This window comes from Caretta caretta, chromosome 14, assembly GCF_965140235.1.
Source record: "Caretta caretta isolate rCarCar2 chromosome 14, rCarCar1.hap1, whole genome shotgun sequence".
Taxonomy (NCBI): Eukaryota; Metazoa; Chordata; order Testudines; family Cheloniidae; genus Caretta; species Caretta caretta.
Window position 1 is genome coordinate 15,175,889 of NC_134219.1, and position 14,690 is coordinate 15,190,578.

A 14,690-nucleotide genomic window follows, 5' to 3' on the forward strand; every position below is an offset into this window, starting at 1 on the left:
GTCAAACCAGGGTTCAGTCAGTACTGATGCCTGTGACTGACACAGAGGGCAGAACGTTTGGCCAATCATGTGTTAGGAAGCAGAGCTCTACTGTGCAGGCTGTGGTCACCCTTCTCGTGAACATGAGGTTGTGGCCAGTGGAGAGTGCTGATGCTAGCATGCAATGCTCCAGCTTTATCTGAGTAGCCAAGCTACACTACATGTAAGACTGTTACTCTTCAGAGGTGGCTGCTGTATATTCAAGAGGTGAGTGGTTGCAATCTGCTCCATTTTACACAGGTACAACTCTCAGGATCTTGTCAAGCTGTCAACGGGGCCATTGGTTTGGTGATGTGTGGGTGCCCCATCCTAACCCCAGATTCAAGGTCCTTCCTATCTTGAGTGGTGGTAGTTGTTAAATATTTTTCTTTCAATTAGGATCAGGGCCCCATTGAAGTAGAAATTGTACAAATACTTATGGGTCATAGTCCCTGCCCCAAATGTGTAATGATTAAGTTTCCCCTTAGAGGGGAGCATCTGCATAACAGGATTAGAGTGAGTCAGTGGGATTGACTCCTTCTTATCATCCCAAAGGTCCATTTGTCCATTTCCCTGTAGTCCTTTTCCAGCTCCACCCCGGGCTTCTTGCATGTGCTCTGTTTCCACTAATCTCATGCTTTCCATGTGCCACTGTGTGGCCGATGACCAGGTCTCAGTAAGTGGCAAGCCTCCGGCACAATGCCCTGCTATTGAATAAGCTGCACTGCACCTTCTGTTTGAGCTCCCAAGGCGCACTCTATGAATATTTGATGCTTAGGGGGCACCTGCCACTCTCTGCATCCTGAGTGCTGCTGGGAAGCCCTGCTGGGAACAAGAGTGAGGGAGAGAGAAACATCAACTCAGCTTGGCAAATCAGGCCTGTAACCACCTTGAATCATTTAAATAATAACTTTAAAATATTGAGCTTGAGCCCCAAGGTGTTAAGCCATCAGTGTGCTGCTGTCTCCCATGGACACCTTTAATGGGGAGATAGAACTTGATAGATCTTTTCCATCTCTCTCTAGTCTACCATGCTGGCTTCCTCCTTGTAGTGTATTTGCTAGCATTTTGTCCTGTCTAGTTTGCCATCAGCTTTTCCATATGTCCTTATCAATCAGTATCCTCCCTTTCTGCATATGCAGATGTATCTGCATACATGCACACGCACACAAGGTATCTGGCTGTGTCGGCTCCATTTGATGAATGGGTCATTCTTACAGACATCTGGTGTGATCCTGTATGAACTTTCTTCTTTTCCCCCCCATCGCTTCCCCCACCCACCCCGCCTCCTTGCTGGATCTGCAGCGTGACTGGAAACAGACTGAATTAATCAGCAGATTGGTGCTTCACTCTGCTGCTCCTGTCTCTTTCTCTGCAGCGTTGGGCTCTGTGCATGTTCTCTCGCCCTCTCTTTCTCTGAGGGCAGCAGTACTGGAAGTTGCTGCTGAAGGTTCCAGGTGGTACAGGGATTCAGCCCAGATGCTCTTTAAACAGGCAGATCTGTGGATACCCCACCAAGGCAAATGCTGCAAAGTAAGTTTCTCTCCCTTAACGTTTAAATTCAAAATGGCTTGTTTTCCCCTGCAGCCTCTCTGATCAGATGGTGCATGAAGGGTCCTGAGGGTCTGGGGAAGAGCCTTAGGGCAGGAAATGGAGCACTGAATGGGGGTTTTAGATGTGATGGGGTTTAGGGTATGGGGTGGGAGGACAGAGAAGAAGCTTTTAATCAAACTGAAGATTGTAACCTTAAACGCACTGATGGAATCTCAAACAATCTGAGCTACTGATTCCTGCATTGCTGCCTCTATGTTCAGTGACTCAAGTTTATCTGTATTTTTTTTTTTTTTTGAATGGTTAGCTCTGGATGAGCCAAAAAATCCCCACCTTGAAAAGCGGGACTTGCAGTAGACCTGCTAGATTGTGCTATAGCCGTAAGCCACAAAGTCCTTAGCTAATGAAAGGGAGATAGGGAAGAAACAAAGAGGGTAGTGAAAGATGTGCTGAAGTTTGGAAAATTTCTTAGCATCACCTGCTCCAGGGAGGTGGATTAACAATTATTGGACCAAATTCAGCTGTGGTGTAAAGGGGTGCAATGCCCACATATGCTAAAGTGAATTTCAACCCCTATCTCTTTCTGGAGTTAGGGAAATATTGTAAATATATAAATGCTAATAATAATAAATGCTTAACAATTACATAGCACAATGCAGCTTCAAAATACAGCACAAACATTCACTAATTCCCCAGGCTCCCTTGTGAGATATGTAGGTAACTAGGTTTGGGGATTTGCTGCTGCAAACAGGACCAAAGGGACAGACTGGAGAAGGTGCTGATGAAAAGTGGACTGTTACCTGGGGAATTGTTTCTTCCCTCTTTGTTGAATGAGAGAGAGAGAAAATATGTGCATGTGTATGAGGGAGTGAGAAAGTGCTGGGCTTTGCATTATTGGTGCAGAGCGGTTTATCATGGCTATTGGAATCTAACTCCCTGCTTTAAAGCAAGCTTTTAAAAACACTTCTTTGAATGTCATTATCTGGATTAAATTAGAATCTGTTTACACCAAGATCCAGTTCTGATTTACAGGCCCTGTTAGTGCTGCTCTGTCCAGATCTCTTGTAGATTCGCAGATCCCACTAATGCTGCTGAGTTGGTTCACAGTGTCAATCTGTGGGCCCTGTTAGTGCTGAGTAGCAGGGAGTCTCAAAGCCAACTTCCAACCCAGAGCTCCTGCATTCTCCCAGTTACCTGGCGAAGCATAGGAGCTCCTCTGCTACAGGACAGGGAGGGGTCCAGATTGCCTTTCAAGTTGCTCCTGGAGGTGGACAAGGTATAGGGAGTTTTGTTTACCATTGTGCTCTATATTAATTTGGGCAGTGCTGTTCTGAGGGCCGCATATGCACCCAGATAGAGCCAACATGCAGCTTGCTGTGGGGTTTGTCTATTTCATTGGATTTTGGGACCACTAGTGGCTACGCTGAGGCCATCAAATTCATAACACGTGATTCTTAAAGTATGGTTAATGTCTGTACCCAGTGCTCCTTCTAGCACCTGTTCCTGCTTGTTAAATGCTGCAGTGGTCCTTGCAGAGATGTGGTATAGTTTGTGGCTCTGTATGCCTTATTAGAGATCAGAATTTATTTTCTCTCTGTTTTCCTGTGGCATTCATCACTTAGTATCTGGGCACCTCATAATCAGGGGTTCTCAAACTGGGGGTTGGGACCCCTCAGAGGTTTTCGAGGTTATTACATGGGGGTTCGCAAGGTGTCAGCCTCCACCCCGAACCCCACTTTGCCTCCAGCATTTATAATGAGGTTAAATATATAAAAAAAGTGTTTTTAATTTATAAGGGGGTCGCATTCAGAGGCTTACTCTGTGAAAGGGATCACCAGTACAAAAGTTTGAGAACCACTGACATAAATGAATGTATTAATCTTCCCAACACCCTTGTGAGATAGGAAAGGATTATTATCCCCATTTTAGAGATGTAGAACTGAGAGAGTCTATGGCAGAACCAAGGGCAGATCTTAGCTCTCCTGAGTCCCAGTCCAATGTCTTAACCAAAAAATCATCCTTCCTGTTTATTCAGTGTGGAGTGTATGTGTGTCGGGGGGTTTTACAGTCCAGATCACTGAACAGGCATCATGTTGCCAGGAGCCAGGAATCAGACCTCGTCTCAACTGCATCTGTGTTTTCACTAGGAATGAGTATGAGAAAGATATTAGGGGTGTAGATAGAACAAGTTTCACATCACTCAGATTGACCTGTCCATTGGCCTTGCCCACCATATACCTATAATCTCGTATAGTGGGCTTGCCATTGCATACAATCTGTTCACTAACAAAGCAGCTGCAGTCAGACAGGGAGATCTAGTGTGCTGATGAAGGGTTTGAATAGGAACAAAAAGATAGCCCTCTGCTATCACAAATTTGTAATAAAAAATGTTGCCCCCAGGAAATTGCACAGTGTAATGTATGTGATACCTGCCTCTGTGATGGGGTCAAAATGAACAGACCATGTTGTCTCTTTCCTAACTATGAATATGGCTTGCAATGTTAAATGCAAATGTGTCTGATAAAGTAACCCCTTCTCATATGATTTTGAAACTGTGACTAATCCTTGTGTACCAGAAGGGCCTGATCCATGAAATAGATTAATAGCCTGCAAAATGTCAGTGTTAAATTACAAACAGCCTTCCTGTTAGAGGCATGCAAAGTAGCCTTCAAACAAGGGGGGAAATAGTCTGCTGCCCCATTTTCCCTCTCCCATTCTTTTAATCTGAAAAAGATTTGAACCAAAGAGTTGCAAAAATGAAATGTACTGTGTGTATCCAGGATTGGGAAAAGCCAGGCTATGGGGTATTAGATTGAGCTGCCCTGTGCTTCACTGTGTCTTATGAGTCTTCTGTTCCTCTTTCTTTCTTTTTCAAAAAACTGTATTTGCACAGACATTTATAGTTAAATCCTGCAAGGTACTCTGTGCCCTCAACTCCCCATGACTCTAAAGGGAAAAGAGGACATCTCACACCTTGCAGGATTGGTCCTGTAAGTAGACATGTGCAGAAGCAAATGGAAAGGTAAATATCATAAATTAATTGCTGTGCTTTTGGCCCAGCATTGTTTGGTGTACCAAACAAATATGTTAGCACATAGGTGCTGGAACTGGGAGTACTGTTGCACCCCCTGGCTTGAAGTGGTTTCCATTATATACAGGGTTTACAGTTTGGGTCAATGGCTCTTAGTACCCCGTGTTGGCATGTAAATCTTTAATGGTTCAGGAAAGCCTAGAGATTTTGTTCTCATTGCAGGTAAGCTCAACCAAGAGGCAATTCCATACATCAGAGAAGATAGCTGAAATAAATTTTGGGGAGAGTGTCTTAATACCTTTGCACACGTGCGCACACATGCAGTGAGCTGGGCAAAATTCTGCTTTCCTATATATATATATATATTTTTTTTTTTAAATGAGCAAGTAAAATACCATCCATCATAATGGTAAGACTGAACTGTTTACGTGGAACTTTTGAATGGCTGTGAGTGTTAGTGTTAGAGCTGGTCAGGAGCTCTCCATCAATTTTAAAATTTTTAATGGAAAATGCAGTTTCTGCAAAAATCAAAATTTTCTGTGGGGAAAACTTTGGTTTTTTTGGAAGAAAAAATTGTCTGTTGGGAAAATTGAAATGAAACTATTTTGTTTCAGTTCAACCCAAATCGAAACATTTCATTGAGTCAAACCGAATGTAAATGTTTCTTTTTGGGTCAATTCAACATTGCTGTGTGTTCACCTATGCTGCCACAGTGCCTCATGGGAACTGTAGTTTGGATATTTCATACTCCCATTCTCTATGGGCTGTGTTGTATGGTTGGAATACATATCCCAGGGTATAATCTGTATAATAAGATTCCAGAATTGTCACTCGTGTGTCAATCTGAAGCCTAGACTGTCTGTTGAGTCAGGGGTAGGCGATGGAAACAGCTCCAAGCAAGACTGAGAGCTCTCTTTGTTCAAAATACCACCAGGTTCAGTCATCACTGGGTTTCATGGTCTGTTACCATCCAGTTTTTAAGATTTTTAGCCATTTTGACTTTACAAATTATACCAGTGTGGTGTACAGCTAGAGTGAGTCATTTCTCTATGCCAAGAGTCTGAGACCATTGTTACATTAGACATAACTCAACCAATTACCGCCCTTACTCTACAGCTAATTTGTATGTAACAATTCCATTGGTTGTATGAGGGAGACTGCATAGATTGTCTGCCTGCCACGCTGATGGGACAGCTCAGGCTTTCAGCTACTAGTATAACCTATGGGCCTCCAGGTGCCGAAGGAAGAGGTTGGAGTTTACCACAGCTGTAGCTGCTGCTCAGTGTATGCTGAAGGGAGCAGAGATGACCAGATGGGGATTCACCGGAGTAACTAAACATTGCAGGAAGAGAAGGCTTCCCTCCCGCTCAGGAGATTTGTCAGATGGAACCTCAGGGGAGGTTGTGGGGGGCAAGGAGAGTCCCTTTGCTGTGAGCCAGAGGAGGTGCACTGCAAGCCCTGCACCTACAGAATCTAGCAGATCATCATCAGCTCCTTAGGCATCAACCAGCCCATAGATTGGCCTGTACTTGAGGGCTGCAGCTGGTGACAGGAGCTGATGATCTGCCAGGCTTTGCAGGAGGAGAGCCACATTGCAGCAGCGAAACTCCCCCCTCTTATTTCCTCTTACCTACCCATTAGCAGGTTTACTGACTCGAGAACACAGGGAAGGGCTGGTGTTTCTGTACCATCTAATCCTGTGGTGCTGAATTGCTTTTCTTCCCTCTGCTTAGCCCCCTCTCATTCCTATAGACCCCAATGAATTGGTTATGCTGGGCAGCAGCTTAGTCTAGCTACCCCTTTCTGCTGTTTGTTTGTGGCCAAACTGACCAGTAATTTGAGGTTGAAGATATTTACTGAAGGCAGAGGAAAGATGAACTAGCTGGCTCTTCTGTTTAGCACCCTCTCCACGTATGCCTATTAGTTTCCTTTAGAAAGTAAAATCATGAATGCGTTGCTCTTCCTGCACTTTTTTTTCCCCTTAATAACTACTCTGTAGATTACAGCCCTGGGCCAGACACAATATCATCCCTGTGAAAACAGCTGTAATCATTCTCTGTTTACCTGGCTCCTGTCATTGCTGGTGGACTGAGTAGTAATAGGACAGTGCAGGGGTCAGCTCCAGAGAGGCACCAATGTGTTTTACAAATGCTTGCATGTTCTCCAGGTCTCTTGGGTCAATGAAGAAAGTAATTTGGCTATTTTCTCTGTTGCATTTCCCCTTTAAACATAAGTATGCAGGGGCAAAGGGAAGGTGCAGCACTCTAATGAAGTTGCATGATATGGGGCGAGTATTTGCTTTTGTTGTAACCTGGGATCTAGTTTTCCCTCTCTTTAGATGGAGTCCTATGCTGTATATGGAGGGGGTATTTAGAAGTTGTCCGTGTTCCCATGACCATGTGGCTGCAGGTTAGTCTTCAAGATGCCATTGAAGAAGTGAGTGTTTGAGGTTTTTATTAGTGGACTAGCCATCTCACTGGTGTATTGGCTTTTTTACCAGTAGAGTCTCAGCCCTCTATCTCCTTAAGGAAGCGCACCTACAGGTGATGAAAGGCTGAAGAGATCTATCTCTGAGAAGCTGAAGAGCTCTCTGTTGTGCCATATGAAAAATGTAAAGGTTCACTTTAGTGTGTTTGAAATCTGTCTCCTTAGATGCTGATCACTGAATGGGGTGGATGGATGGGAGTGTGCAGTGACAGATTTTGCTGTGAAAACCTAAAACTGTTCTTACAATGAGCTCAAGATGGTTCTCCCTGCTTGTCTCCTGCATTCCTGGATTTTCTTCCTCTGTTATTGACCTGAGATCCTGAAACGTTGTGTCTGGGTCTATAAGTAATGCCCCATACTCCTGTTATGTGCCTGTGTAGTGTCAGTGATGTGCTAGGTGCTTTGCTATTTACTTGGTGCTTTAGGTGTCTCCATCAGATGTGGTAATGTTTGTTTTGGTGATCTCCTCTCCTAGCATTCTCCCCTCCACTTCCCCATCATAACCCTCTTTCCCTTCATTGCCTTCTTAAGCCTCCTGCCCTTGTCCACAAGAGTCGTCTTTTGCAAACCTATCCTTCACTTCATATAGAGTGACCCTGTGGCAAAAGAATGAAGGTGTTCCAGCTCTGAGACTTAGAGCTTGAAGGGGGCACATGAGTATTTCAGGGACTCATCTAGAGCTTTAGACCTGCATCTCCTTCCTTTGTCTGCTGTGTACATGACATTTCGTCTTTATTGGGAACGTGTGTCTGTGCTAGGCATTGGTGTGGAGTGCAGTCCTACCACACTCCAGTCTCTAGTCTCCTCCATAGCCTGTTGGTATAGCTGTTGGAACCAGCCCAGTGGTCTCTAGGCACACTGTGCTTTTCAGTGACAATCCCTGTCATTATTGCTGCCTTTTATTTTGTATAGTAGAGGGGTTGCTGCTATCAGTCCTTACCCTGTGGCTGGCAGAATGAGCAACCTTCTTTGTGGGTATATTGCTATACTCCAAACAACCACAAGGGCATGGAAAGAAGGAAAGCTTAGTGTGCCCCACACCTCAAGCTCGGTCACTGCTATGTGTGTAGCATTCCAGTGGTGCAGTAGCAGGGCCGGCTCTGGGCACCAGCGTTCCAAGCAGTGGCGGCAGTCAGAAAGGGGCGGCGGTGTTACCACGATGGCACTTTCTTTCACTGCTTGGGGCAGCAAAACCTGTAGAGCCGGCCCTGGGCAGTAGCATGTGTATTGCTGACTAAATGCCCTGCCCTCTTCCCCACTGGGAATCTTTGTCAGACTCCTGTGTTTAGCTCTGCATTAATGTTACCTGGTCCTCCTGCAAGAGAAACACGGAACTGTTTCCTCTAATCCTATTACCAACACACAGAACGAGAATTCTAGTAGGATTATTTTTAACTCTGTCACAGCTGCAGTTCAGGCAGTATCCCAGGCTATGCCTTGCAAGAAATTTCTGCTTTAGATTTTCATTTTGGTGCAAAATGCTTTGCAACTTCATCTGCTAAAAGAGAGCTGGGCAAGGGCTAGGTGGTTGCGTTCTAGAGTGTGGCTCGGATTAGAGCATTGGTCTCTCAGCCCTTGAAATTCAGATTCTGGTTTGCATCACCAGTGAAAGTCAGTTTAATAACCTAGCTTAGTTTCCTGTAGATAGCCATGCACATCACAATCCTATCCAGATCTGGAATAGCAAACGTGTGTACGTCAGAACTAAGGTGCACTTGCAGAGCGCTCTGTGTGTGTGTGTGTGTGTGTGTGTGCGCGCAGGTCTTGAATAGCAGGAGTGGTTGAGACTGAACTGCATTGGCTCAGCTATCTGAGGAGCCTGTGACTGCGATTGTAGGAGAAGCTTCAGCTCTTGATTTGAGCTGTGCTGGCAGAGCAGTGTCAGCAGCTGAGGTGGGGGGGGGAGTGTGAAGCTTGCATAGTGCTTGCCTGCATTGTGTCAGGTTCTGGCTAGTGTTAAATAGGCCTTCACTTTTGTTAAGCAGTGAAGTTCACTCTAGCTTTTTCAAGGTGTGGGAGAGTCCATGTTCTCTAACACATGTCAGTACAACCAGTGTGTTTGCATCCACTCTCCTATAAGTGCTCCAGCTGGGATTTGTATTCCAAAGCTCCACTGTACTTCATTTTGTCTTTAAGTAATATTTTTATATCTCTTTTTGGTACTAACTTCATGATCTCATCTGAAACTGCCAGTTCAATTTTCCAGTTCAACAGAGGTGGCTATTAGTCTAATGGAGAAAAGCCACAAGGGCCTAGCTGTATTCTGATCCAGCAGTGTTTCATAAACCCACTGCCCAGAATATGCATAGAAACAGCCAGGGATTATTTAAGGCCTAACCGTGACACGGTATTGGAATATGAAAGTAAGTAGTCTTGTAGTAACATGACTTCTATTATGGTCATCAAATGGCCACTTGTTTGCTCTTTCAGTAGCCGCCTTCTATAACCTGCTCCTGTGGACTCTTGTCCTAACTTTGCAGCTCTTTATCCTGGGCTGACCTGCAGGAAGCAGAATAACATGGCTGCCCAAAGCCTGAACTTTGAGGGGATACAGCAGAACCTCAAGCATACGAACACCAGAGTTATGGACTCACCCGTCAATCGGACAACATGTGAAACCAGAAGTAACTAATCGGGCAGCAGCAGAGAGAGAGAGACACACACACACAAAGAGCAAATACTGTACTGTGCCGGTGTTGCATCTTAAAGGTAGGCACATCTGGACTGCCTATCCCCACCCCACCCCCACGCGCGGGGCAGCCACTTACAGCTAAGAGGTGAAGACGCTGGGGCTGGGAGCCTGAGCCAGCAGAGCAGGAGCAGCCCTGCAGTTTGCACCGCTTTCATCCCCCCTCCCTGCTGGAAGTGGGGACACTGTTTATACACAAGTGCGCGCACACACCCAGGAGGTTGGACAAGCTTGCAAACTCAGTCTGACCTAGGGAAAGAAGCTGCTGAAGCTGAGGAGGGAGCTCAGCTGCTGCTGAAGCCTAGCCTGGAGCGTCAACTGCTGAATCTGGAGCCCAAACTCTGCTTTGTTCAGAGTTACAAACATTTCAGAGTTACAGACAACCTCCGTTCCTGAGGTGTCCATAATTCTGAGGCTCTACTGTAATAGCAAAGCAATCTGCCTCCATTGACCCCTAAACCTACTAAACTCCTGCAAAAAACAAAATAAAAAAACCAACCTCAACCAGATCACAGAGTTTCAGAGGCTAGATTCTCAAAGAAAATCTGAACATTTAAAAAGATACCTTACTAAGAAGAGTGTTTCTGGGTCACAGTGTAGAGAGGTTTTAGAGTGTTAGCCCTTTTAATCTCTGACTCCAAGTGAAGACACATGCAGGCAAATAGCGCAAATAGCAGGGCTGAGGAAAATCAAATGGCTACCAAAGCAGACATTCTGGAGATGCTATGTGAGTTTCAGGCCATAAGAGATGATCTGACAACTAAGCTTCTTGCAGTAAAGAAGGAAGTTGCTGACTTGGAAGAGTAAGTCATTGTGCTAGAGACTGGCCTAAGAGAAGCAAGTGAGAGGGAAACAGCTGCATGGCACTGATGGCGCAGAGAGAGAGAGAGAGATCTACCTGAAATCGGATGAGATAGAAAATTGATTCTGATGATGTTGTTCCTTCTCAAGTAAGGGAGTGCCTGAAAATCTGGAAGGAGACAGTCCAATTCGGTAGGTAAAAATGTTGATCCTGGAGTTGTTAAATCTGAGCACCTTGAAAGGTGTAAAAGTGGAGAGAGCACATAGGACACCACTCCCCCTGTCTGGGCCTTATAAATTCAGCAACCTAATCATGAAATTTCATGATCATTAGTAGAAAAATGTAATTATGAAAAAATCAGAGTGCATTCAGAGGCCACAAGCTGCAATTTTTCCATGACCTCTTTGCCCTAACTTTAAAAAAAAAAAGAGAGCTGAAGGAAATTACAGCAGCACTCAGAAGGGCAGATTTTTGCTGCAGGTGGGGATTCCCATTTAAGCTCTCATTCAGCTTCCAAAATTAGTATTATACATTAAGTGTCTTCAAACAAGGCAAAAATACACTCCAGTTTCTTGGGATAGAAATCCATACCTCAGATGTACATGAAGATTCTCCAGAGGTAGTAACTACAGATAAGCTGCTAAAAAAACTCTTAGGAAATGATGAAACACAAGAAAAAGAAGATAAGGAAAAGAAAGAGAACACATTGGCAATGGCAGAAGTAAAACTGAGCAAGAGACCTTGGATACCTAAGGCATATGCTAGAGACTAACCAGAAGGGATTTCTTGGGAGTCACCAGGAATGAACAATACCTATGTCAAAGTTATAAAGAAAACACTATGAAATGTGCTTTAGTTGGGGTGATCGGTAAAAGCTGTGTACTGTATTTTAAAACGCAGAGGAAATAAAGGAGAATAAGAGGGGAGTTGGTGGGTAAGGGATGAAATCCCAAGAATGGAGCAGACTAGAGGAAAGAGAGGAGGGGATGGGGAGGAGTCTTTAGAGGATCTGTGTAAATCCTCCTTGTAACTCAAAATAATCAGATGGTAATCTATCCCTAAGGGGGTGAGGTCCCATAGGTGGAAAGTGCACCTCCTTTGGATTGCAAGAGAGACAGCTCAAGTGTTCTTGGTGAGAGTACAGGGGTTTAGGGTTCAGCAAAGCATAGTCACTTGGAGACTGTTTTACATGTTATATTGTTTTTATTTGTGGATTTAAAGTAAGGGGAATGCAAAAGAGGGGAGGGAACTGGGAAGGTGGGGGGAATTAATACAAGAAATCGATATGGAAGTGTACAAATACAAATCAAGTCCTATTCAGGCACACAGTTGTGAATGCAACATAATAAGAGATACAAGAGAGACACTGACAGCACAAGGGGTCATGCCATCAAACAGCTAAAAAATCACAATAATTTCAATTTTTTAAATAAATTGAATAGTTACTCTCAATGGTTCTTTCTTTTAAAGTAACATGTTTGCATGTCAGAGGGCTCAATAATGTAATTGAAAGGGAAAAAGCCCTGATAGAACTTTAAAACCCCCGCTCATATTATTTTACCTCAGTATACTCATTTTTAGGAGGGACAAATTATGAGCATGAAAGGTGTAATTGGTTTCAATGGACATGTTTTGTTTCAGCTAAAGAAAAGAGGAATGGGCATAAAATTTGATAAACACGTACCTTTTCAAGTTAAAGTTCAATGTAAGGAGAAGAGGGATGATTTAGATTGTTGAAAGACACAGTTGCTGGGTAATTAATAATGTGTGGGCTCAGTGTATGCTTTCAACCAAAAGAACTTCTTTAAAAGACTGCAACACTTTGGGGAAGGGGAAATTATACTTGGAGGAGATTTCAGTTGCACATCTATTCCTGACTGGGACAAATCTGATTTAAAAAAACTAGGGGGACAGGGAAGTGGGAGCAGCATTGACCTCTCTGTGCCAACAGCTCAATTTGTCACCTTGATGGAGAGAATTGAACCCAGTGGAAAAAGATTACACATTTTATTCACACCTTCATCGGTTATATACTAGAATAGATGTAATGTTAATTTGTAAATCCTTAATGAAGCAGATACGATCTGCGAAAATTTGGCAACATTACATGGTCAGTAAAGTGATACTTGATAGCTGGGAAGGGTCCCAGGGATCACTTTTTCAGGGTGGGGGTGGTGGTGGCAGGGAAATGAACTGCTTTTTTCCTCCAAGAAAAAGATTGGGTTGCAGAAATTAAAAAGGACATTGTTCAGTCCCTTCAGATAAATGATACGGACAACATAAAGAGAGGCTTTCTCTAGGAGGCAGGTAAAACACTATTTAGGGATCAGTTGATAAGCAGAGCCTCTCACCTGAAAAAAGAAAGAGCTCAAGAAATACAGCAGAAGATAAAAAGTTTGCAAGACATGCATAAAAACACAGGTTCAAAAAAGTCTATAACAATTAACTAAATATTAGGGGGAAAATGGAATATGTCGATGACAGATGCCACTGAAAAAGCCCTTAGTATTACAAAGCAGAAGTTTTCTGAAAAAGGAAATAAAAGTGATAGCTTAAAGGGATTCAAGAGCAATGTATTATTCCACCAGTTAAGAACAATCAGCAAAAAGATAGTTACGCACCCTAATGAAATGTGCTACTTTTGCTGCTGCTTATAAAAATCTCTATACCTGAGATAATCCAAGCTCTGAAGTTAATTTAAAAAAAAAATCTGGAATTCAACAGACTTGCCAAAGATAAACAAAATTTTTAAGACTCTTTAGACAAAGAAATAACAGAAAAAGAAATCCTAGTGGCAATAGCAAGTATGGAAAGTGGTAAAACTCCAGGATCTGCTGGCTTTCCAGCTGAATTTTACAAGGTATTTAAGGAGGTATTAGTGAGTCCCTTGAAAGGTACCTTCAACACTATTCTGTTAGGGGAGGAACTTCTGCAACCTATGAAAAAAGCTACTGTGGTTATTCTCCCTAAAGATGGAAAAGATCTCACCTTATGCATTTTCTGTAGGTCCAGATCACTGTTGAATCATGGCATAAAGATTCTAGCAAAAATAGGAGCTAGCCAATTGCAGTCTGTGCTCTCAGTTTATATAAACCCAGATCAAACGGAATTCATTAAGGATAGACAAATCTCAGACAGTATTAAGAGAGTACTTTGAATCATCCGTAATACCAAATAAAAAATCTGTTTTTTATTGTCACTAAACGCAGAGAAAGGAGATAGAATAGTTGGACTTTCTGTTTCAAGCCCTGCCCTATGTGGACTTTGGCCCCCAGTTCCCTAAATGGATAACTGCTCTTTACACCAGCCCAGAAGCAGCTGTTTGAGTTCCTGGTGTTAAATCTCCACTGTTTGAATTACACAAAGGGACTAGGCAGGAATGTCCATTGTCTCCTTCACTTATGGCACTGGGCATGGAACCTTTAGTACAGAGGATAAGGAACAATTAATCCATCACAGGAATAAAACTTGCAGGATCACACCAGAAAATAGTATCCTATGCAGATGATGTAATATTTTTATCTAAATCAATATTTCTCTAAAATTAGTTTCTGCAGAAATCTAGAACTTTGGGAAAGTGTCTGGGTTTAAAGTTAAATTATGTCAAATACTGAAATACCAGAATCTGAAAAGTCTCTTCTCCAGAAAACATTTGGGTACAAATGGGCAACAAATTCTATAAAATACCTGGGAATTCAAATCTCAAACAACATTGGAGAGCTCTATGCTTTAGTGTCAAACCACTACTTCAGGAAATGAACAAAGATCTGGGGAGCTGAGGGAAGTATGCAATTTCTCGGTGGGGAAGTATATCCACAGCAAAAATGAGCATTCTGCCAAGGATATCTTTCTTGTTTCCAAATTTTTCTGGGATTATCCCAAATAAAACCCTAGCAGGAATACAGAGGATGTCAAAATTTTTATGAAATAGGGAAAGACCAAGCGTGAGTGCAGATACCCTATACAGGTCCATTAAACAGGATGGATTAGTGTTCCAAATATTCTGGGATACTACTTAGCCAGCCAGCTCAAAGCAGTAGTGAATTTGGGGTGCTCTAACCCAGCCAAACATGGGATATTTATTAAACAAAATGACTGTGGCAGTGAGAATG

General features: G+C 43.2%; 1 protein-coding gene across 4 annotated transcripts in view; it reads left to right on the forward strand.

The window, feature by feature from the left end:
* TMEM94 (transmembrane protein 94) overlaps window positions 1-14,690 on the forward strand; it is a 97,068-nt gene that overhangs the window by 34,474 nt on the left and 47,904 nt on the right. Inside the window, exons 1-2 of one of the 4 annotated variants that reach the window (XM_048817503.2) lie at window positions 1,437-1,551; window positions 9,568-9,796. The exons of 1 other annotated variant lie outside the window; for it this stretch is intronic. Coding sequence is in view for 1 of the 3 variants with exons in the window: in XM_048817500.2 (XP_048673457.1) it covers window positions 1,397-1,551 (155 nt within the window). In the remaining 2 variants the exon portion in view is untranslated. Of the gene's footprint in view, window positions 1-1,396; window positions 1,552-9,567; window positions 9,797-14,690 lie in introns of those variants that run through there. 2 more of the 4 variants (XM_048817500.2, XM_048817502.2) reach the window with 2 other exon arrangements.